Below are 22489 nucleotides of genomic sequence, written 5' to 3' on the forward strand. Positions count from 1 at the left end.
TATGTAAGAGGTTGGAATATCTTTTACAGCCCTAATTTTGTTTCCATGAATTTACAATGTAAACCTTAACGCTTAACTAAATTTTAGTTTTTAGTTATTACTAAAAATGTCTGCATAATAATGAAGAAAGGCAATGCACAATTTTGAATATTCACATTAACTAGACTAACGAATACTAACGAGAATAACAACTATTCTAGCAAAAGTACACAAATGATAAACCACCAGCTTAACACTATCAAAAAAACATTATTCTACGCACTTTTGTTACTTCATCTAAAATCGTTACTAAAAAACTACTTAATAAAGAAAGCTTAAAAATGTAGTTTGTTTGAGTAAAAGACTTCAATGCTTGCCTCGAACAAAAGAATCAAATTTTCAATATTTTTCAGCAGTGGCATGAGTGATAACGATGTGGAAGATCCCACAGTTAACGGTAAGAATTACAACTAACGATAACTTTTCAATTTTTATTACTAAACAACAATATAAGTTCCTGTAATATAATCAGAAACTAAAATGGACCATTGTAGGCGTCAATAAAATAATAATAGTATTTTTTTATCTTTTCTTTTCACATTTGTCGAACACTTTTAATTTAAACTTGACCATTTGGCTACCACTACTCACCTTCTAAAGCTGTTCTTGAAATTGATATTGATATTACTTTTGATATTTATTAATTTTTAGCATTCCTGTTTATTTTTTTTTTGCACCAAAGTAGACCCCTGCGCTAAAAATAATCCCTCAGAAATTTTTCGCTCAGGCTAGTAAAAATTTAAATTTACCATTTTTAATGGTACAGTTTACAATTTAATGACATACTAGCTGTAACATAGTTAAAAATATGTCTCAGCGGATAAAAATCTGTGGTATTATTTCCAGTGCAGTAGTCTAAAAAATCCAACAGGTGCTGTCAACTTGTGAGCGTTAGTGATAAGGTGTAAATAAATGCAAGAAAGTTATTATTTTTCAAGATAAATTACTTGACAATAGAAAATGATCGAGTCCGCACCACTCAGCTGTGTACAAAAACGTCAAATCCCATAAGGTATCGTCAGGGACGTCAAAATCGAAGACATGTTGGATTCAAGGTTGCAAATACTCATTTCAGCTAAAACAATGTTTTTCTAAATTATGAAATAATTAGATGCCATGATCAAATTTTGAATTGGTAGGATACAAGAAGAGGTTGCAAAGAATGTGTTTGACATATTAAACCTGTTTATTTCACTTCATGAGAGTCACAATCAGAAAATCACTGATTGTGACTCATAGAAAGCAAAATTTACAGGTTTTATGTTTCAAACGCATACTTTGCAACCTCTTCTTGTAAGTTACAAGTTAAACATGCCATCATACCATCTTTTGGTTTTATTATTCCGAAAAACATTATTTTAGCTGAAATGAGTATTTGCAACCTTGGTTGGATTAAAACTGAATGTATGGAGGTTGACAGCTGTGCAGATGGTAACACCTTAAGGAATATTCCGTCAAATTCATACTTCTACCAAACTTACAACTCTCAAACTTTTTTCAACTTCACAACAACTCAGCTCTGTGAAGCATAAACTGTTTTATCGTGACAGTTGAGCTGAAATTTATTTATTTATTTATTTGTATATTTATTCTGTTTGCAATGCTGAAGATGCAGTGATGACCTTTGCCTATAATTAGGGAAATTAGATTGCATCATTTGACTATTCCTATTTCAAAATGCTTTAAAACACCTTCTGAAAAGCATAATAATGTATATTTCCAATAAGTATCCATACAAGTGTAGCTAATTAATAGTAATTTTATCAAAACCATGGACAATGCGAACTTCGACTTAAAGTTCAAATCTCATTTAAAACTGATTGCTTGGACGGTACGTACTAATCACTTGATTCGAGTAATTGAAAATGACAACTATTAGCAAATTTTTATGTTATTTTCTTGTTTTCAATTCGATGTCTAGACACATCAAGCATGCAACAGATTTTTCTCAATATTTAAATACAGATATCTGTATATACAGATTACTGATTTTTAAAAATATACAGATTTTACAGACTTTTTAAAAAAGTGGAAAGTATGTTTTATTCTTTGTTATATTTATTAATTCCGATAAATAATCGTTTCTTCCTTTTGAGCAGCTTTAGTTCACTCTTTGAGCACCAAACCTAACACTCATTTTTCACTAAACTATTATTATATTATCTTCGAGATTTTTTAAATGACTTCTGACGTTCAGATACTCTGATTTATGATTTATCGTTGGAAGCTATATTAGTTTCCTTTACTTATTGTTTAATTGTCAATGTCACATGATGACAGGTACGATTGATAATTCAATTTTTGGTTTTGTCGAATAAGAGAAGAGTCAGCTGAATATTTTGACTTTTTTGTCGACAATAGATCTCACGAAAGCTTTTCTACAAATTCCTCTCGAGCCCAATTCGAGGAAGTATACGTCGTTCTCTGTGCTGGGTAGGGGATTACTTCAATTCACCCGTTTACCCTTTGGTCTCATCAACAGCCCAGCCACTCTTTCCAGGTTAATGGACCAAGTATTGGGGTACGGAGAGCTAGAACCGGAAGTTTTCGTTTACCTTGACGATATCGTCATCGTAAGCGAAACTTTCGAAGGGCATCTCAAAAGTCTGCGGGAAGTAGCACGTCGTCTGACGAATGCAAATCTTTCCGTTAACTTGCAAAAATCAAAAATCTGCCTTAATGAACTCCCGTATTTGGGTTATTTACTCACACCTGATGGTTTGAAACCCAATCCCGATCGGATCAAGGCGATCGTGAATTACGAGCGACCGACCTTTATTCGCGCCCTACGCCGGTATCTGGGTATGGCAAACTATTACAGGCGATTTATTAGCAATTTCAGTGAGATTTTAGCTCCACTTGCTTGCTTCGAAAACAACCCAAAACGATTGTGTGGAACGAACAAGCTGAGAAGGCTTTTCTACGCATAAAATAATGCCTGATATCTGCGCCCGTTCTGTGCAATCCAGACTTTACCCGAACATTTCAAATTCAGAGCGACGCCAGTGATACCGCTATTGGCGTTGACGGCACCGTCGAAAAATTTGCTCTTTCAGCAAATATAGACAGTTCTTATGGGAATTTTCGGTGGAGTGAAAGGATAGTACAAAGTCCGCCATGTTTCACGCACAGTCTGACGTTTGCTTATGGATTTTCTCATAGGAGTAAAGAGCTACAGAGTCGCCGTCAACGCCAATCGCGGCGATTCTAACTCAGCAGCATGATGAGGGCGAGAAAGTAGTCGCATACTTCTCTCAGAAGCTCACGCCCGCCCAACAGCTGTTGCGCGTCTTGTAGTAAACAAAGCAAAGCCGCCACAGGTTTTTAAAAGATATTGTTTTCGTTCTTAGTGACCTTCATGGCCTATAAAATCCTCAATGTATTTTTCAAAGTGCTAATTTTATACGTTTCTTTCTCATTTCTTATTTTTTGTTGAGCGTTTTTGAAATTTTCCCTGGGACATTCATTGTGCTTTTTGTGTCTTTTTACCCTTCTTACAAAGAAGGGTATAGATATCACTTGAAAAACCGACTATCGATCCGAGGCCCGGAGGGCGGAGTGTCATATACCATTCGACTCAGCTCGACGAGATCGGAACATGTCTGTGTGTGTGTGTGTGTGTGTGTGTGTGTGTGTGTGTGTGTGTGTGTGTGTGTGTGTGTGTGTGTGTGTGTGTGTGTGTGTGTGTGTGTGTGTGTGTGTGTGTGTGTGTGTGTGTGTGTGTGTGTGTGTGTGTGTGTGTGTGTGTGTGTGTGTGTGTGTGTGTGTGTGTGTGTGTGTGTGTGTGTGTGTGTGTGTGTGTGTGTGTGTGTGTGTGTGTGTGTGTGTATGTGTGTACGTGTGTATGTGTGTATGTGTGTGTGTATGTAACGAAATGAATGCGCTCACGTTTCTTACCAACCGCTCAACCGATTTGGACAAACTCGGCGCCAAATGATAGGTCTTGGAGTCCCATTGAATTTTGGAATCGGTGAACCGGTTCCGGAGATATGGCCGGAATAAGATCCGGTGAATATGGGCCTTCACGCTGGATTTAACGGAAAACGTATCAAAACCATCATGCGACACATCAAATTACTACAGAATTAAAAAATAAGATCAATGCAAGTCGTGTTAAGTGTTCCAGACCACATTAGACACACTTGGACATGTTCCGGGTACCCCGGGGAAGTTGCTTGAATATGAATTGAATTAAAACCCATTAAATCACATTAAAATACGATGATAAGGTGATTGGTAGCCTCACCAAATAGACTACACCCGGATATATTCCGGGTACCCCCAGGCAGTGGCGTAGCGTCACTGGATGACACGGAGGTGGGGGGCTTGGTCACTGATAATGACAATAAAATAAATAAACTTGAATAAGTAAGAAGGGTCTGATCACACCATAGGTGGATAAATTCGGGTTTTTTACCTTTATATTGCTCAAACGGCATTTTCTAGTGCTCTTTTGTGACGTATATATTGCTCAAACAGTTGTTTTTAGTGCTCTTTTGATTTTGTTTAATGGTACCTTTTTCAATGAGACCCACATACGTTAATCTTCTTTATCGACATCGCCTTTGTTAGCCAAGACACAGTATCATTACTTATCGCTGTCTAGAAAATACCATATGGAAATTGATCTGCGTTATTGGCTCATAAACTTTCAATCTAATAGAATATTTCCTGAATATCATTGGATTTTTTTTTTTTTATTTTATATTGCGCACTGTTCGTTTTTAATTGCTCAGTTTTACTTTCCTGCATGAATTATTTTCCTTTCTTTAAGAACGATTCATATTTTACGATGGCTCATCCTCATGTTCAAGCATACATTTATCTCCTGGTTTCTGGAACTTTTTCAGTTTTTAAAAGATGTTTTCATTTTCTTTTTGGGGAAATAATCACGATTTTACAGCATATTTGGATTTACACAGTGATAACTGTGCGCTTTGTGTGGGACATTTTAGATTTATTTATCGCGGTTATTCAATATGACATTGCTCATTTTGCCATTTTTATGGGAAAATATGTTCAACTGCAGGTGACGTCGGTGAGTTATTTAGTGCTCAAATTTCCTAATTTAGTGGAGATTGATCCTTATTTAATTGAGCGTATTCTATTTACTGTTGCCCTTTTTGCCATTTTCACCGCACACATTCAAATTATTAAAAGAAGCTTTTTATTTGTTTATTGCCCTTTTCTTCTATTGCAACTTTTGTTTTTGTTTATTGGTGCACCCCTGTAGTATTTAGTGGCCAATTTGAGATTTTTTATTGCTCATTTCGATTTTTTTATTGATGATTAATTGTGCTGCCGTTGAATAAAACTGTAAAATGCAATCTTCCAAATAGTTTGAGCTATACCGGTTAGGCTCCACACTCGAAAAGGAGACGCTAAACTGTAGGAATTAAACTCCATAACGAATTACAATAATCAATTTCCCAACAAAATCTCCAACAACACTAGCACAGAGTACCGCACGAAGCTATTTGAGTAACAAATGGCTATTGTGTAGCTTGAGAGACACTCTATCGACAAGCAAGACCGAGATAGGAATATAAATTAATTCGAACTGTTTTTAGAACATACACCCTCTAAAGGAAAAGGGTAAAGCGCGTAAAATACAACTTGTTCCATTTTGGGAACGAATTTACTATTTCGCGTTCAAAATGCTTATTTTCACATTAGTCGAGTCAAGCACATAAAGGTGTTGTCTCAAACCTGGGCTTTATTTGCTGAAAGAAAGTTTAAACGAAAATAAAATTTATCGTTGATAAAGATTTATTTTCTAGAGGGAGTATGTGGTAGTGTTACCGTTTGTAACATTTGTTGCTGTATTTCTGTATGTTCTGCATGTTCATTTGAATTTGAATAATAATTGCCAATTTGATACCACTAGTTTTAGTACACTATACAATACCACAGTGTACTACCAACTGCTGGAATAGGTGATGAGCCAACAATTTGAGTTCAGTGGAACATAGGAGAATGGGTACGAGAAGTACAGAGAAAGGGAACGGCGAGTAGCACGGAAACTTCTTCCGCGACTTGCTTAAACGAGAGCAGTTGAATAAGCTAAAAACCGTTAAAAGTATATTGAAGAAAAGTAAGAGTGTCATAGTAGCAGGAGTGGAGAGAGAGAGTCAGGACCCGTTAGTTGTGACGGTAGCTTTTTGTGGAGAACTGGCCTATCGACGAAACCGAGGTTGGACTCGCTTTGGAGTAATTGTATAATTATCCCGCGTGATTCGAGTTCCACCCCAAATTACACCGAGCAGGTCTCCACATACCCGTAAGATCCAAGTCCGCCATCTCCAGGCCTGAAACCAAAAACTCTCCGAGATACAAACAGACGTACAGGCAGCCGAACCTTGCCAATAGTTACATAGTGAGGCAACGCTGAACCCGAAAAGGTTACATGAAACGAGTTTGACAAGGAATAAGATTTTTTGGAGCCTACGACGGATACTTACTAAATTTCAACCTTCGGGAGAGCACGGTTTTTAAAGATTCCGAAGGAATCGGTACCCAAGAAATCATCACTAGTCAAACTCGCTTCAGTGACCACTCCTTCAATGTCTACATCACTTCTGGGTATGTAGACTCGGTATTCCAATGAAAAAAGCTCGCACGCAACAATTTGGTTAGCCTGCTTCCGGCATCAACGGTAACGCGCAGTTTTATTGGTGTCGCCTTGAAAATATCGGTAACGGCCGAAAAATGTGTTGTTAGGTCCTTAGAGATCCTCGGAATGTTCAATAGTTTTTATTTTAGTGTTTGTTGAAGATACGACAATTTTATTCCTTGTTTATTATACAGCTGTTTTAATACTAATCCCTACGCGTAGTAGTAGTAAAATTATGTTTATTTTTTTTTTATTATGTTAGTACATTGATTTTAAATTTTAATTTATTAGCATACCTGGCTCTTCATCCTTGTTTAATTTTATATTCTAATTTAGTATTTGCGTTTTCTAACTTATTTACAGAATACCTCTATTGTGAGTATGTTTTGTTTGAATTGAAAAAAAAGTGAAAACCTACCTAACTACGAGTTTAACTTAACCTAACGTGCTAGATCACGTATGATCTGATGATTTGATCTCAGACAGGTGTCTCTGAACCTTTCCGGATGAATGCTTTCCGTTCTTCTTATGTCTGAATTCCAGTCAGGAGGTGGATCTCAGAATTTCTAGTCCGCGGGGGACTGTTTAGGACCGTCCTAAGGATCTTGTTCGGGATCCTTTGGAGTTTAAGGTGATGGGATTTGGCGTAACTTTCCCATATTGGCATCCCGTATTCTATTACGGGAAGGATGATTTGCTTATTTTTCAGGGATAGAGTAGACCTCCTGTTGATGAGTGGATACAGTGATCTTATCAAGATGTTACACTTGGTTTTGGTTTTGTCAACGTGCACCCTGAAAATCAGTTTGCTGTCTAGTGTTAAGCCGAAGTAGACTACCTCTTTCGACCATTAGACCACTGTGCCGTTCAGGCAGATCTTATTATTCACCGACGGAACAAGTCTAGGAGATTTAGAGTGTGGAAAGATGATGACCTGGGTTTTTGCCACGTTGATACGGATCTTCCAGCTGTTGAAATATTCAGACAGGACGTCCAGGCCTCTCTGAAGTTTGACAGTCAGAGCTCCGATGACCCTACCCTTGTAGACGATGGACGTCAAGGATGCTACCTTGTGGAACCCCAGCACCGATGTTGAAAGCATCCGGTGTGATGCCATTCAGAAAGACTCGGAACGTCCTGTTCGATAGATAGTTGTTAATTATCTTCACTAGGAAGATTGGAAGACCGTAGTGCTGCAATTTGAACAACAGGCCATCATGCCAGACATTGTCGAACGCTTTTTCAACGTCCAACAACGCCATAGCCGCTTTTTTTTTTAAAACAGACTTGTTCCGTCTGAGAATGTTTGTTACTCGAGTCAACTGGTGGACGGTCGAACGTCCTTTCCGAAAACCAAACTGTTCCTCGAGTAACAACTTGTTTTCTTCGGCAGATGTTAAGAGCCGGTGGTAGACTGCTCTTTCGAACAGTTTTGATAACCCTGAGAGAGGGTTGATTGGTCAATAACTTGAAGGAAAGGACGGATCCTTCCCAGATTTCCGGATGGGTATGACTTTAGCTGACTTCCAGTCGGAGGCACAGATTAAAAATCAGATGGTTGTAGAATCTGGAACTCAAGTGTTTGAGTTCCTGATTCAGGATGTTGTCGAAACCTGGGGCCTTCATATTTTTAGATGATTTGATATAAGCCAACAGTTAGTCAGCCATAATCTCGAATTGCTCGGAAATATATTGGGAATCTGATGGAGGTTGGATGCGTTTTCAGCAACCTCAGCTTCGTGAGGGCTACCGATGTTTTGTCCAAGATTATGTGAGCTGACGAAGTGTTGCCTTCTCTTCAGGAGTTATCAGATGAACCACTGGGTTGCCGTAACGATCCAGTGGGGTCAGTGGTGGAATGGGTCTTGGCTTATTTTTTAAATTTTTGGTTATTTTCCAAAAGTGCTTTGCACAATCTAGGAGAGGTACCTGAAAAAATAGTTTTAGAACTTCTTAAAATACACATTTTTTCAGATGTGATCGTGTGATTGTTTCACGCTTTTCTCTATCAAATACGCCATTTTCAAATGTTACTAAGTATGGGGCAAATAAACACAAATTTTCAAGTCAGCATTTGAAAGAACACATCTTGAAGTATATGATACAAAAAAAATTAGAGACGATATTTTTAAACTCATATAAATTCAATTTTACTTTATTAAATAAAACAGCAAAAAAGGTTATCTTCCATTTAATTCCACTAAAGAACTTATCAAAATCTAACCCCCTTAAGTACTCATCCCCTAGGTAAAAAAGTCAAGATCATAGGTATAAAAATGAAACTACAATGTGTTGAATCGGAACCTACCTAACTAATAAAAACCAAAGATTTAAGTAAGCTAAAGGAGAAAAATCTATACAACTCTCTAATAAGGAAAATCCCCAAAGGCTTGGTAGCCTTTACGTATCTGTCATGGATACCAAAATTAATTAAGTGGAATTAAATGGAAGATAACCTTTTTTGCTGTTTTATTTAGCATCCCGCTAACAACCCAATTTCATTACTTCATTATGATGGCTACCAAGCCTTTGGGGATTTTCCTTATTAGAGAGTTGTATAGATTTTTCTCCTTTAGCTTACTTAAATCTTTGGATTTTATTAGTTAGGTAGGTTCCGATTCAACACATTGTAGTTTCATTTTTATACCTATGATCTTGACTTTTTTACCTAGGGGATGAGTACTTAAGGGGGTTAGATTTTGATAAGTTCTTTAGTGGGAATGACACTGATGAAGACTGCACATTGTAGTCGAAATACGTATCTGTCATGGATACCAAAATTAATTAAGTGGAATTAAATGGAAGATAACCTTTTTTGCTGTTTTATTTAGCATTCCGCTAACAACCCAATTTCATTACTTCACTTTACTTTATTATTATTTTTTTATATAATATATAATATAAGGCGTTATAACCTTGGCATTAAAACTAGGTTAGTATTTGAGGTGGGCGGAGCGACAAGGTCATGTCAGGTTTCAGAGGGCGCTCGCGCGCTGACATTGACATTCGACAAAGGGAGTTTTATCTGTCAGATGCTGGCGTTAGATTATGTGGGAGTGTTCTGATGCTTGAGGAGTTTTGCGTTTGGGGCCGTTGTTTTACAGATGGTTGGTCTGCCTATTTTGAAATGTTAACCTAGAAATAGCCTGACTTATGGTTCAAATGCCAAAAGTTCATCCACAGGCGCCAGGAGCATAAATAGGAATTATGCTCCCAATGAAAACAAATAAATCTAGATAAACATTTCAAAAGGTCCTATCTGCATTGATCGATTCTCTTCATCGACTTTCTCTTTCGTCAATAACTCAGCTGCAAAACCTTTCCCTGTTGTATTTGACGTTTTGGACGTTATATGAGAACCTCATTTATCAAACTATGTAGTAGAATTAGCGCGAAATCTGTTTGCATAGCAGTGGTTATGAAAAGAGAAAGTCGATGAAGAGAATCGATCAAAGCAGATAGGACCATTTGAAATGTTCATCGAGAAATAGTACTATTCAATTTAACTTGAAGCGTTTGGTACGGGAGGTTCACGCTTTCTTTCTTTTCCTTGATCTCAAGTTGTGGAGTGGTTTTAGATACTTATTTCTGACATCGCTTGACTTCTTTAAATCCTCTCTGCGACACATGCTGCTCAGTTGGCCTTGGCCGTTGACAAGAAAAATGACGGATTCATGAAGTCGTCATTTTCCAGGATGCTTTCAAAGTATTGGCTGCGTTATTCCGCGGATACACTTGTATGACCTACTATGAGCATGAGCATTATTTGTATAATAATTATGAGCACTATACAACAACTATACACAAACTACACAAGTGCGACCATGGATGTGCTCATGATTTATTATACAAATAATGCTCATGCTTATAGCTTGTCATCCAAGTGTATCCGCTGCATTAGTGTGCGATTAGATTAGATTAGATTATAAAACGATACAGTAATCCCTCTATTTATGCGATGGGTAGTATCGTTCACCCATCGCTATTTCTCAGCTTTTCTTCAACCAGTTAAGCTGATTTTCAGTAGATAACTAGTTTATGGTTGACACTAATCACATACTGCGTAATTGGTTGAGGGACAGCCGAGAAACAGTGGTGGAGGGACGGTACCACCCATAGCACAAATGGAGGGTTTACTGTACAGACATGTTTTTTGATAAACATGCGTCTTAAGAAGCTTCAAATGTCTCTTGAAGATGACTTTAATGATAAAATTTTAAATAAAAAGTCCAAAGGTGGTTTTCAGAGGGATAATTTAAATGAAATGTGCTAGTACTTTTCTTTCAATATTTAGACATTTGATCCTCGGTGAAGTTTTTGTGCTTAAAAAGTCCTTTCTTTTAGTGTTTGTAAATAATAGCATGGTCCTCAAATTAATTGATATTCAAAAATCATCTTCCTTACTTTTTAAAATAAAGTCATTCAATTATCAGCAACCAACCATCTGAAGAAATGTATGACTAAAAAACTAAAAAAGCCCAATAATGTTAAATTTTGTTAGTTTATAAACGCTCAGCTACACAGATTTGGACTGCAAAAGTGCCTTTGAAAAAAATGTCGGAGAATAAAAGGTGTGTTTTTTTGAGAAAGTAATTTTTTTTTTGATCATATCTTTCTAATTTCACAACTTTGTTGACATTGGACAAAATGAATCGTCAAATCAAGGTTTGAGCTTAATATACAGTAAATAACTGACAAAGAAAAGTTTTCACAAACGAAGAATTTCTGAAAAAAAAGGACTTGTGCAAAGTCAAACTGATATCTTTAATTCAAAAATCGCTCCAATGAAAATGGAGCATAGATACGATGGTTCAACGCTGACTATATTTCTTCAACATGATATCCATCAAGATTGGGATGGTAGTTTTGGATGAACTTGCTGCAATATTTTTATGCAATTTTTCATGATCAATTTTTGGTGTGAATATTCTTTATTTCCACCATAAACAACATCAATCTCTTTACGGTGCCCACTTTACTCCCATCACACCTACTATAAAGACTTTTTTTTAATTATTCCCCTTTCAAGACGATAAGGTTTTCAGTGATCCGATTGAGTTGGCTCTCCTAGCAATCTGCAGTACCTGTCCTATTCTGATTGTTTTCATGTTTTCTTGAATGTCTAAATCAGTGGTGTCCACCTTTCGGCCCGCTGGTTATAAATAGCCCTCAAAGCACTTCAATGTCATCTCTAGGGTTATAACAATTAATATGATTTTTTTCAAATAGATGAATCCTAAAAAAAGTTAATTTTTGATAATGGTTATTTTTCCAATGAGATTTTGTTTAGTTTCTCGAACTGCTTTGCCCTTCGTTCTATTATTAAAAAAGTGAATGCTCTTTAGGATCTATATGCCAGCCACAAAAACATTATAAAAAATCCATGAAATATTTGTTCCGTAATTAAAATCTTCTTACTTTCAGAGAAGTAATAGGAATATTATTTTATGCATATTTCTCTGACCTAATAATAAAATGGTATTCTACATATGAATGTTTAATCCTATTTAGATTACCGAAAGGAAACAAATTAACAACGAGCACATCCGTGACATCCACTAAATCTACGACGACTGTGCTTAACGACGATGTTGAATCAAATTCATCTTCATCGATACGTAGAAGAAATAGACTCAATTTTAATAACATGTTGATGCTAATGGTAGATGATAAAACGAAAGAAAAATATTGTTACGACAGTTTAGATGAAGGATCAGAAGGTTCTGTAATGACTTCAAAAACGTCCTCTACCAATGATACGTGTGACGGTTTCAAAACTGTGTACAACTCGATAGTTCCAGCAAGGAGTAAACCTGACCAGCAGAGTATACCGCTTTCATACATCAGATCAGCAAACGAACATAACGTTGGCAAATATCAATTCTTCGTGAGACAAAATGCCTTCCAAAGTAGCCCACTCAATTTGAGAAAGGAAATCACTCACTCAATCGTGTGTGATGACATTCAATTAATGACAAAAGTATTACCCAACGCGGAACAACACTCAAACACGAAGAGTATCGATACGGAAAAGTCAGGTCTATTGTTTAATAGCAAATCGGATTCCATTATAATAGGCCACTCAGCATCATACGAGGCTAATTCTATGTCTTGTGAGTTGGCTGATTCATCACTAACTGAAGAATGTACTACAGCTTCACGAACTGAAGAATGCAGCAGCCGAATATACCCCAAAAACCAACGGTTCTCTCATGGTAGAAGAGGTTAGGTATTGAATAATCAATGTACGATGTATAACTATGGCGTTCGCGATGTGTTTCTATTTGTTGTTCGATGTGCAGTAGGCGTTGATTTTAATTATAAACAATAGATGTTTTCAGTAACGTAGCTCGATCTAGCATGAACCAGCTCGTGTTTGTTGGTAACAAATAGCTGTCCAGCCTCTTCAAACTGTGTTCTGTGCGAATGAAAGTATGATTGCCGTTCGTGTAAAAATTCGGTGCTCGAGACCGCCACATTTCAGTGTATACTGCTACTGCAACTGAATTAAACTTACTGTCGTTGCAGTTGCACCCCACGTGTTAGTCACGACCTCCGAACTTTGCAGGTACAAACTAGCACCAGCAGTAAAGTGATCCGATTTTCACCCGTATAGAACACATTAACGTATGTTGCTTGCACGACAAGATTAATTTGTTCCTATTAAAAAAAATGACATCTCCCGTTTATTTGAGTAGTTTGAACATGATGTTCAGATGAAAATTTCGAAAGATCCAATTAGTATTAATAGATTCCCCAGAGTGCCAAAAAATTCAAATTTGAGAGAGCAAATTCTCTTTGTCCAAAGTGTATAAAAAAGAGTGGATTTCGGATGTTAATCTAAATATATATATAGAGATACCAGACATGTTTTTCACTGTATTGTCCTCTGTGAGCAATTAATGGAAAATCATGGATGTCACCGCAAACAACAGCAGTGACATCTGATGGAAAATGAATGCAGAAGCTTTACCTAATGGTTAATTACTCATCAGTCCAAACTACATTGATTGTTCTCTTTATCGCCATTCTCTTTCACTGCAGAAACAGTCGTTTCTTTCTTTATTCTTCGTCTTTTTCGTTTTCGTAATCAGAGCTAAACTATGTATTGTTTGAGCACTTGCACAGTTGTTAGCTAAGAGATTTATCAGGCAATTTCTGTATTTCTATATTGCGGTAGCCGAGTCGGGTTGGAGTCTCTTTCTTTCCTTTATTTAACGTCGGTCTCTGTTCCGCAATCTAGTGCCAATCACCGACGGACATCGATTGCCATCCATTGACGGCAATCGAATGTGCAGGAAGGCAGCTTCCACACCTGGGTAGGATATCGTACCCATTCACAACACACATGGGCCGGGACCAACGGCTTTACTTCCCTTCCGAAGGAAGACGTGACCAGAGATTTTTATGCCTCAGAAAAATCCCACCGACCTCGGCTGGGATTGAACCCAGACCCATCGGGGTGTTTGAAAGCAGTCACGCTTACCACTACACCACCGGCGCCGGCGGGTTGGAGTCTCTGGCAGTGGTGATTTTAACGATGGAATAGAGCAAATACCTCTGATTTTGGCCCAGGAAACTTTGAAAAGGCCTCCGACTCCAATATGAATCTACAGCTCTGCTCTATTGTATGGCAAATCATCTTGGTTTGAAAACAAACGTACTCAAATTAGAAGTCCATACGTTGATGTTTATAGGTCGCTCAACGGACCTTAAGAATAAGTATTGGTGACCCCCCATTCAGTGGCAAGCACGTAAATGTAGTGTAAACTCCTCTATAGGTATCGATGTGCCACTAGGTGGTCACTTAATCACAGTTTGGCAAAATGTCAATTTGATAACATTTATTTTACGAAACTCGATTATTATTAAGCATGTAGTAATTTGGTGATGTTTTAGGAACGCTATGCCATCAAATAACATTTCGCAGCACGCATTTCACTTAATAGATGAATATAACAATAATTATGGAAAAATAATTTCCAGTGAAACCAATTGATTTTGGAGATATCCCATTAAGGGAGGATACCTAAATAACATAGCATATTTTAGGTTACTTTAAAGATTCCCAAAAAAATTATTTATGCACAGTGCTAAAAATCCACGTTTTTTCCATTTCTTGAAACAGGTCTCGAATAACTAGTTTCTTTGTCCTTGTAAATCTCTGATAACAGGAGTTAGAATTAGGCTTATGTTTCTTATTTTGACCTTTCGCTATGTTCAGAATTGAAGCAAGTTCGTCTGGTTTGGAACGCAAAACATTGGAGTTTTTTTGGCCTAAAATGAGTAGACCCACCAAATTTGGTTCAAGTTGGAGAGGTTTGATGCAATTGCTCAGTTACTTGAGATAGAATGCCTCATATAAGACTTCATAAAGAAATTCACAGATAAATAGAAGGCAACTCGGTTCATGAAAAAAAAAGCACTGAAATTGTTTTCCTATCTTCTGCTTTTGGCTTTATTTCGTCTCCACTGGAACTTTACGCCGGCGCTCAACTTAGTGCCAGCTCCAGCATGATCTTGCTTTATAGCTGCGCTGTTATTGACTGAGCCCCATTTTCTTCTAATTATGTTTATATTTTCTTATAAGGTGAAATATGCAACTACTGTGATTAAATTTATCTAAAAAGCTGACATTGGCAACATTCAGTCATGTTATGGGAACTCCAGCAAAAGTTATCAGAATAGGAAATGAAGCTATTTAATATTATGCAAGAAAGGCACTTTTCACTGTTAGGAGGATTAATCAAGCTTTTGGACATATCGCCGGAATCAAACATCTGATTGGAATGAAGTTCAATAGCGTTTTATAGGAACCGGTTGTACTCAAATCAGTTCAGCCTTCGCCGAGAAAAGTGCTATATTTCAAAATTTCACTTTTTTGTCATATCTCCGGAACCACGGGCAAAACAGTAAATCTGAGTAGCTACGCAATAAAAGAGCATTTTTCCAAGGCATTTCATCATTTTAATATTACAAAAACCATTTTCTCTATCACAGTCAGAATTAAACCGGTTGCATTCAAATTACCTCAGCCATCACCAATAAAAGTGAGTGAGTATTACGGTTTTATTACAAAATCTCACTTTGCTGGTCATATCTCTGGAACCAAAAGTTCGATCGGAATAAAACTCACTAGGATTCTATGGAAAATAAATACATAGGAACTAGTTGCACTCAAATCGGTTCAGCCATCACAGAGAAAAAGGAGTGAGTATTACAGTGTTATTGCAAAATTTTGCTTTTTTAGTCATATCTCCGGAACCAAATGTCCGATCGGGATGAAAATCAATACAATTCTATGGAACTCAAAACAATATTGCACCCAAGTCAGTCAGTCGTCTTCGAGAAAAGTGAGTGACAATAATAGTTAAAATTTTAGCTAAATTTCCGATTCAAAAAAAGGGAAAATGGGAACCTATGGCAATCAAATACGATTAAAATTAAACTGGTTGTACTCAAATCGAATCAGTAATAGCTGAGAATAGTGAGTGACTAGCACACCAAATAAAGTTCACACACATACATTGCACATACGCACAGACAGACATTTTCAGATCTCGTTGAGCTGAGTCGATTGGTGTATAACTTTTGACCCTCAGGCCTTACAGCGAAAATTTGTACACCTAGGTGTACGAGAAAGGCAATAATAGTAAATTGATAAAACACCTTCCATTAAACACCACTAAATCACTGATGCATGTATGTTTGTATGATTCATAAAAATCGAGTTTCGCAAACAAAATGATAACAATCAAACTGGCATTTTGTCAAACTGTGACTAAGTGACCCGCTAGTAATTTATTTAGTTATTTCTAGATAAACATTTCAAAAGGTCCTATTTGACCTTCTCTTTCGTTAATATCCATCTGGAGCGCCTGTCGGTCCGAAGAGATACAGCAAGGGCATTGCTAATTGCGGATATTTTGCAAGGACGCAACCGATTGCCCTGTCCTCCTTGAGCAAATTGACATCAATGTTCAACCCCGAGCCCTACGGAATAATTCAATGCTGCGCCTGCCCATACAGCGAACTAATTATAGCATGTTCGGTGTAATCGGTGGTTTACAGAGACTCTTCAATAGGGTTTCCGCACTGTTTGATTTTGACCTGACTCGCCAGCTGCTTCGCCGGAGGTTTAGTTCGTTTTTTTCTAGATCAGTTTAGTTTGTTTAGTAATGTTCCTTTTTTTTACGAGATGACTATCTATGTACTTATTGATGTTTTGTTTTAATACTTTTCATGTTTAGTTTAAGTTACATCATTCGGGCAAATAAAGCCTGTTTATGATCAGTCATATAAATAAATAACTCAGCTGCAAAACCTTTCTCTGTTGTATTTGACGTTTTGGACGCTAGATGAAAACCTCCTTTATCAAACTATGTGGTAAATTAGCACGAAATCTGTTTGCATATTAGTGGTTATAAAAAGAGAAAGTCGATGAAGAGAATCGACCAAAGCAGATAGGACCATTTGAAATGTTCATCGAGATTTGTCGTCAATAAAAAGTAGACCATTTTGTAAACAATGATAATTGCAACAATAAAAATAGCTTTTATACTGATTATATTCGTTCTTCGTGCGTGACTGAAAAAGGTATATGGACTGCAAAGAATCTTTAGCCTTGCCACTGTACTGTTGGATTAGTGTTCAATAGTACCAACTCATGAAGCTTATAATCGTTTGAGAAATGCTTGTTATCATAAATTCTCAAGCTGATTTGAAAAACTTCAACCAGCTGTGAATTTTTTTAACAGGTATGTGTTTCAGTGTTCCCTGAAAGTTCTAGTTGAAGTTTTTCGGTTTTACCGGACAATACGTATTTTGAAAATTCATAGAAAAAACGTTGTGTAGTGAGATGATAGGGAAATTATCCCAGAAATCCATAAAAAATATAATCTGAAAAATGTTTTCCATGAATATTTTAACGGTGGACAATCGTAAGCTTTCTTAGTTTATCGGTCATATCGCAAAAAAGGTAAGTGCGACCACTCTGAAATGTTAACCAGTGAAAGATAAGAAACTTTCAAAAATGAAAAAAATTATTAAATAAATTTTAAATACCCTTGATTTTCCTGATTTACCTTGTGGATTTCCACCACCGTGAAAAATTTCGTGCAAAACATTTTTCAGACAATATTGTTTATGGATTGCTGAGATAATTTCCCTTATCGTTTCATTACACAATGTTTGATCCACGATACTTGGTTCATAATTTCAATTTTAATTTTATTTTCAAAGTACGTTATGTCCAGGAAAATCCAAAACCTTCAACTCAAATTTTCGGGGAAAATTATCCACCCCATTTTTTGACGTAGAACTACGTCTTTGTCGACTATACTGGGGTGCAAATCAAAAAATATGTGTGGTGAAGGAGTGTTAGGTTTTGTACGCTTGTAACTTTGTCATTTATAGATGAAATTAAAATCCAAATACGCCAATCGATAGGATATTACATTACGAACCTATTTAATATTTTTCCAATTTTTCGGTAATTAAACTATTGAAAATGTACAAATGATAATTTTATCACTGATTTCATGAAATAAGCCTTTTTCCCAAACCCAGTCATCATAAACGAATACCACTTGGTTGCACATCATTCTGCTTGAACCTGAAAAAATATAAATCAGCGCTGCTCTCATGCCTCTCCTCATTACCGCTTCGGACGGCGTGGCACTAGGTCATGCATCAAGCAGGACTAGGTCAGCGGCTAAAGGTGGATCACGGCGTGTCCACCACAATGAGGAATGAGACTTGAAAAAACGTGCATGTAAAACCCCCTCCCGCTTAACAACCCCCTCCCCCGACCCCTTAACAATAACCCGAAAAAGACATGTACTTTAACGATAATTTTTTTCGGGAAATAAATTTTAAGCAAACCCTAATAATGTATGAACAATTAATTTTTTACATGCAGAGCCAACATTTTCAAAAAAAATATTGCTTAATAGGAGACATACACTCGATGAATTACCAACAACTAACTGTAAAACATATCTGTTACCTCTATATATGCAATTATATTAACATCCATCCTTTTTTACATATTCTGCACAAAAAAAAACTTTTTGCTCCGCCCCATTAATAAAAAACGGTGGGAAATCCTATCTGGTTCTGAACCTGAAAAGATATAAAACAGCGCTGCTATCATGCGTTTGCAGTAAGCAGGACCAAAGCAGCGGCTAAACGTGGATCACGGCGTGACCACAATGAGGAAAAGTAATGATGTAAACCCCCTCCCCCTTTCTTAACAATCTCTCCCCCTTCCCCCTTCACAACAATCTCTCCCCCCCCCTCAACACTCTCCTACCCCCCCCCCCTCATCAACAACCTTTCCTAACACCCCCCACACCTCAAATACCTCTCCTAAAAGATAAAGTATAATAGTCAAAAATGCATGAAAAACATCAATTTTATGTGGTTCTACGTCATACTGCGGTCGTGTCTAGGACACAACCCTTTAATTTTTTTTTTTAATTTATGTAACAATAAATTCTGGGTTCAATCCCAGTCGGCGCCGCCGGGATGTTCTGAGGCATAACATTAGGGAAGTAAAGCCGTTGGTCCCCGGTTCATGAGTTGATGGGTCGATAGGTAGGGTCCAGGTGTGGGAGCTGCCTTCCTGGCGTCGGTAGCATTGGTGCTCAGCACGGAAAACAAGATCGACGGAAAACAAACCAAAAGAAAATATAACAATAAATTCTACCTGTGGGCAAAATTTCATAAAATGTTGAGCATAAAAAATCCCCAGCTACACCATCGATCATTCATAGTTTGTTACCGTGTAAAATTTAATGTTATAAGAAGAAAATCGGATAATAGTGCTTATTAACGTGGGTCATCTCTACAGGGTGTATAGATGGCCCACGTTAATAAGCACTATTATCTAATTTTTTTTCTTCAGGGTGACCTTAGTAACCTTTTACTTTAGGCCAAGTGCTCCACGCATACCTACAAACACATATATACGATTGTGGAGCTCTAAGCCTAAGTATAAAAAATAACCTTTTGCTTTCAGGGAGCTACATTCAGCAAACCGTAAAATCAACCGGTCAGCAGGCTTGCTTCGACTCACTTGCTTTAAAAAAAGATTTTCTCATTTTTGAAATCATTAGATGTTATAACGATATGTTGTACTTGTAAGATACAAGAAGAGGTTTAAAGGCAATTGTTTGACGCATAAAACCTGTCAAATTCGCTTTCTGATAGACACAATTAGCGATTTTACGACTCGCGAGCGCTCACTCTGAGTGAACGCTCAAGAATCATAAAATCGCTGATTGTAGCACCCTGGAAGTGAAATTTACAGGTTTTATGTGTCAAACACTTGCCTTTCAACCTCTTCTTTTATCTAAAGCCTGGTACGTAGCTGAAAAGAAAACGGAAAAGTAATTTAAAGTTTTTTCTCCTACCGATTCATCGTAGCATTCTTCTTTGGTAAAATCGCTGATTGTAACACTCTGATAGCGAAATTGAAAGGATTTAAGTATCAAATTCTTCTTGTTACTGGTGAGTACATTATAACATCTTATTATTTCATAATTCCGACAAACAGTTTTATAGCAAAGTGAATAGAAGCAACCCTACTTTAAATTATAGATTTCAAAATTTAATGTATTATTCTTTCACTTTGAAAGGAGAAAGCAAAAATTTGAAATGCAGGACAAATTTAAAAATTTGATCGGATAATGTAGATCTAGAACATTAAACCTATTATACTTTTTGGTTTTCAAATAGGGATCGAAATACAGCACATAAAAATGCTGTTCTTATTTTTGCCTCCTGACGAAGCTCTATCCAGTATTTTACGATCGCTTATGGCCGCCACAATCTGGCTGAGTTTCTGGTAGGGAACATAAGATTTGAAATTTAGGTTGTGTCGTTTGACGTGTAAACGATCAAATTTGAACGTTTACTCGTCAAACGACACAACCCAAACGACAAATCATATGTTCCCTACCAAAAACTCAGCCAGATTGCGGCGGCCATAAGCGATCGTAAAATGCTGGGTTGGCGTCTTGCAGTGAAACTTTTCCAAGATTTCACTACCTACATTTCGAAGTGAGAACTACTAGAAGGTGGATAGTTTCCAAATTCTCCAAGTAAAACAGGCGATTTTTGGGGCAAATCGGTACATAAAGAAAAACTAATAATTTCCGGTGGAAACTTTTGCTTGAATCGTGTAAGAAAACGTGTTTGCAAACTAACTGTTATTATTTCGGTATGGATCGGAGATGTTTTCAAGGAAAATTATGCATAACAAGTTTGCACCCACAGGTAGAGGTTACCTCCTGCGCAGCTGCATTTTTCGGAAAATAGTGAATATGTGCGATTTCCACTAGGATGAAAGTAGATATTAAATGAATTTACTTGGAGAAATGGTTGTGTAGGACGCCAATATTCAATAAATGTTCATTTTGGCCTTTTTTAGGTAAACATATTGATACTCACAATTTTCGACGGAAAACGCAACGGAACTTGATTTACTCAATACGCACCATACTATAAAATGGTGCTCAATGGTTTATAAAGTGATAACAAGATGACAAATCATCTTCATTTTGAGTAATTGAGCAATTTACTTCTGTTTACATCATATTTACGATGCACACGGACAGAAAATTGTTTGCATTGAACCAAAAAAATCTTTAATTTATTGTATTTAAGCAAACAATTCCAGTTGAAATTATATTGCTTTTTGTTGTTTCAATAATACTTATTCATATAAATTCAAAATAGGATTCTTTTTGTTTTAATCAGCCACTTTTCAAATGCAACTATTGTAAAAATAACAATATTCTATTATTAAGCCAACAATAGTTAATTTTAATTTAGCATTTATTTGCTGTGTCCATTCTCTGGGCCATGAAAGCAAAAATAACTACCAACCATTCCCTCGTTTTCACCCGGACAAAAATGTAAACAATAACAATACCTACGCGTTCCACGTAAGTATTGTTTTTAATTGTAAATTTCGGGAAATAAGTGCAAGATTTTCGAAAATCTTGAGACTTGAGTTAAGTAAGTATGCTGCAATTCGAGCTGCAGTTGATAAATATAATCAATATTTCTGTTTTTTTTTCCTTTATTTTTTTCCATCGATCTTGTTTTCCGTACTGAGTACCAATGCTCCCGACGCCAGGAAGGCAGCTCCCACATCTGGACCCTACATATCGACCCATCAGCTCATGAACCGGGGGCTTTTATTTTATGCCTCAGAAATTCAATTACAATTTCTGCAATTTTGTTTCAAAATGAAAACGAAACATAAAAAAAATGCCATATTATTATTACATCAATAAACACATTTTTATTTCTACTGCGTGAATTGTCAGACTTTATAAAATAAATATGATTGAATCAACAAGAAATCTCTTTTAAAAACAAACATATTTTTGTTGTTGACCCAGCTGCCAAATTTGACAGCTTACGTCAAAACCATCTAAGCTCTTGTAAATTCTAAAAGATTTTCTTTTTGATTTAACAATCCATGGGTTTTTAGAAACAAAAATACTGGATTGTTGAAACAATAATGATTTCTTTTTGCAGCCAAAACAAAATGAAATTCTTATTGATTTTACGTCAAATATTATTACTTTTAAAATATTTTTTTCTGCGTGCAGCATTGATGGAACTGTGAAATAAAATGAATATATCTTATGAAAGTTCATCTGGAGAAGTCAAAGATGCACATCAGTCTGATCGTGAAAAAAATTTCTTCTTCAATTCGAATGTTATATTGGAAAAATTTTACGCAGGCTTGATGAAAATTATGATTTAATGCTAATTTTCACGAATTTTATATGCAGTCTGTCAACATTATCATCATCATGC

General features: G+C 36.6%; 1 protein-coding gene across 4 annotated transcripts in view; it reads left to right on the plus strand.

Annotated features, from left to right (window-relative positions):
• The window catches only part of LOC135704455 (voltage-dependent calcium channel type D subunit alpha-1-like), a 41163-nt gene that overhangs the window by 7351 nt on the left and 11323 nt on the right, over positions 1–22489 (plus strand). The window contains exon 3 of one of the 4 annotated variants that reach the window (XM_065225923.1): positions 12164–12876. The exons of 1 other annotated variant lie outside the window; for it this stretch is intronic. In XM_065225923.1, coding sequence (XP_065081995.1) covers positions 12164–12876 — 713 coding nt within the window. Of the gene's footprint in view, positions 1–392; positions 437–12163; positions 12877–22489 lie in introns of all 4 variants that reach the window. 2 more of the 4 variants (XM_065225924.1, XM_065225925.1) reach the window with 2 other exon arrangements.

This window comes from Ochlerotatus camptorhynchus, unplaced genomic scaffold (genome assembly GCF_037179485.1).
Source record: "Ochlerotatus camptorhynchus isolate MF236.1 unplaced genomic scaffold, CSIRO-AGI_Acam_v1.1 ptg000241l, whole genome shotgun sequence".
In the NCBI taxonomy this organism is placed as follows: domain Eukaryota; kingdom Metazoa; phylum Arthropoda; class Insecta; order Diptera; family Culicidae; genus Ochlerotatus; species Ochlerotatus camptorhynchus.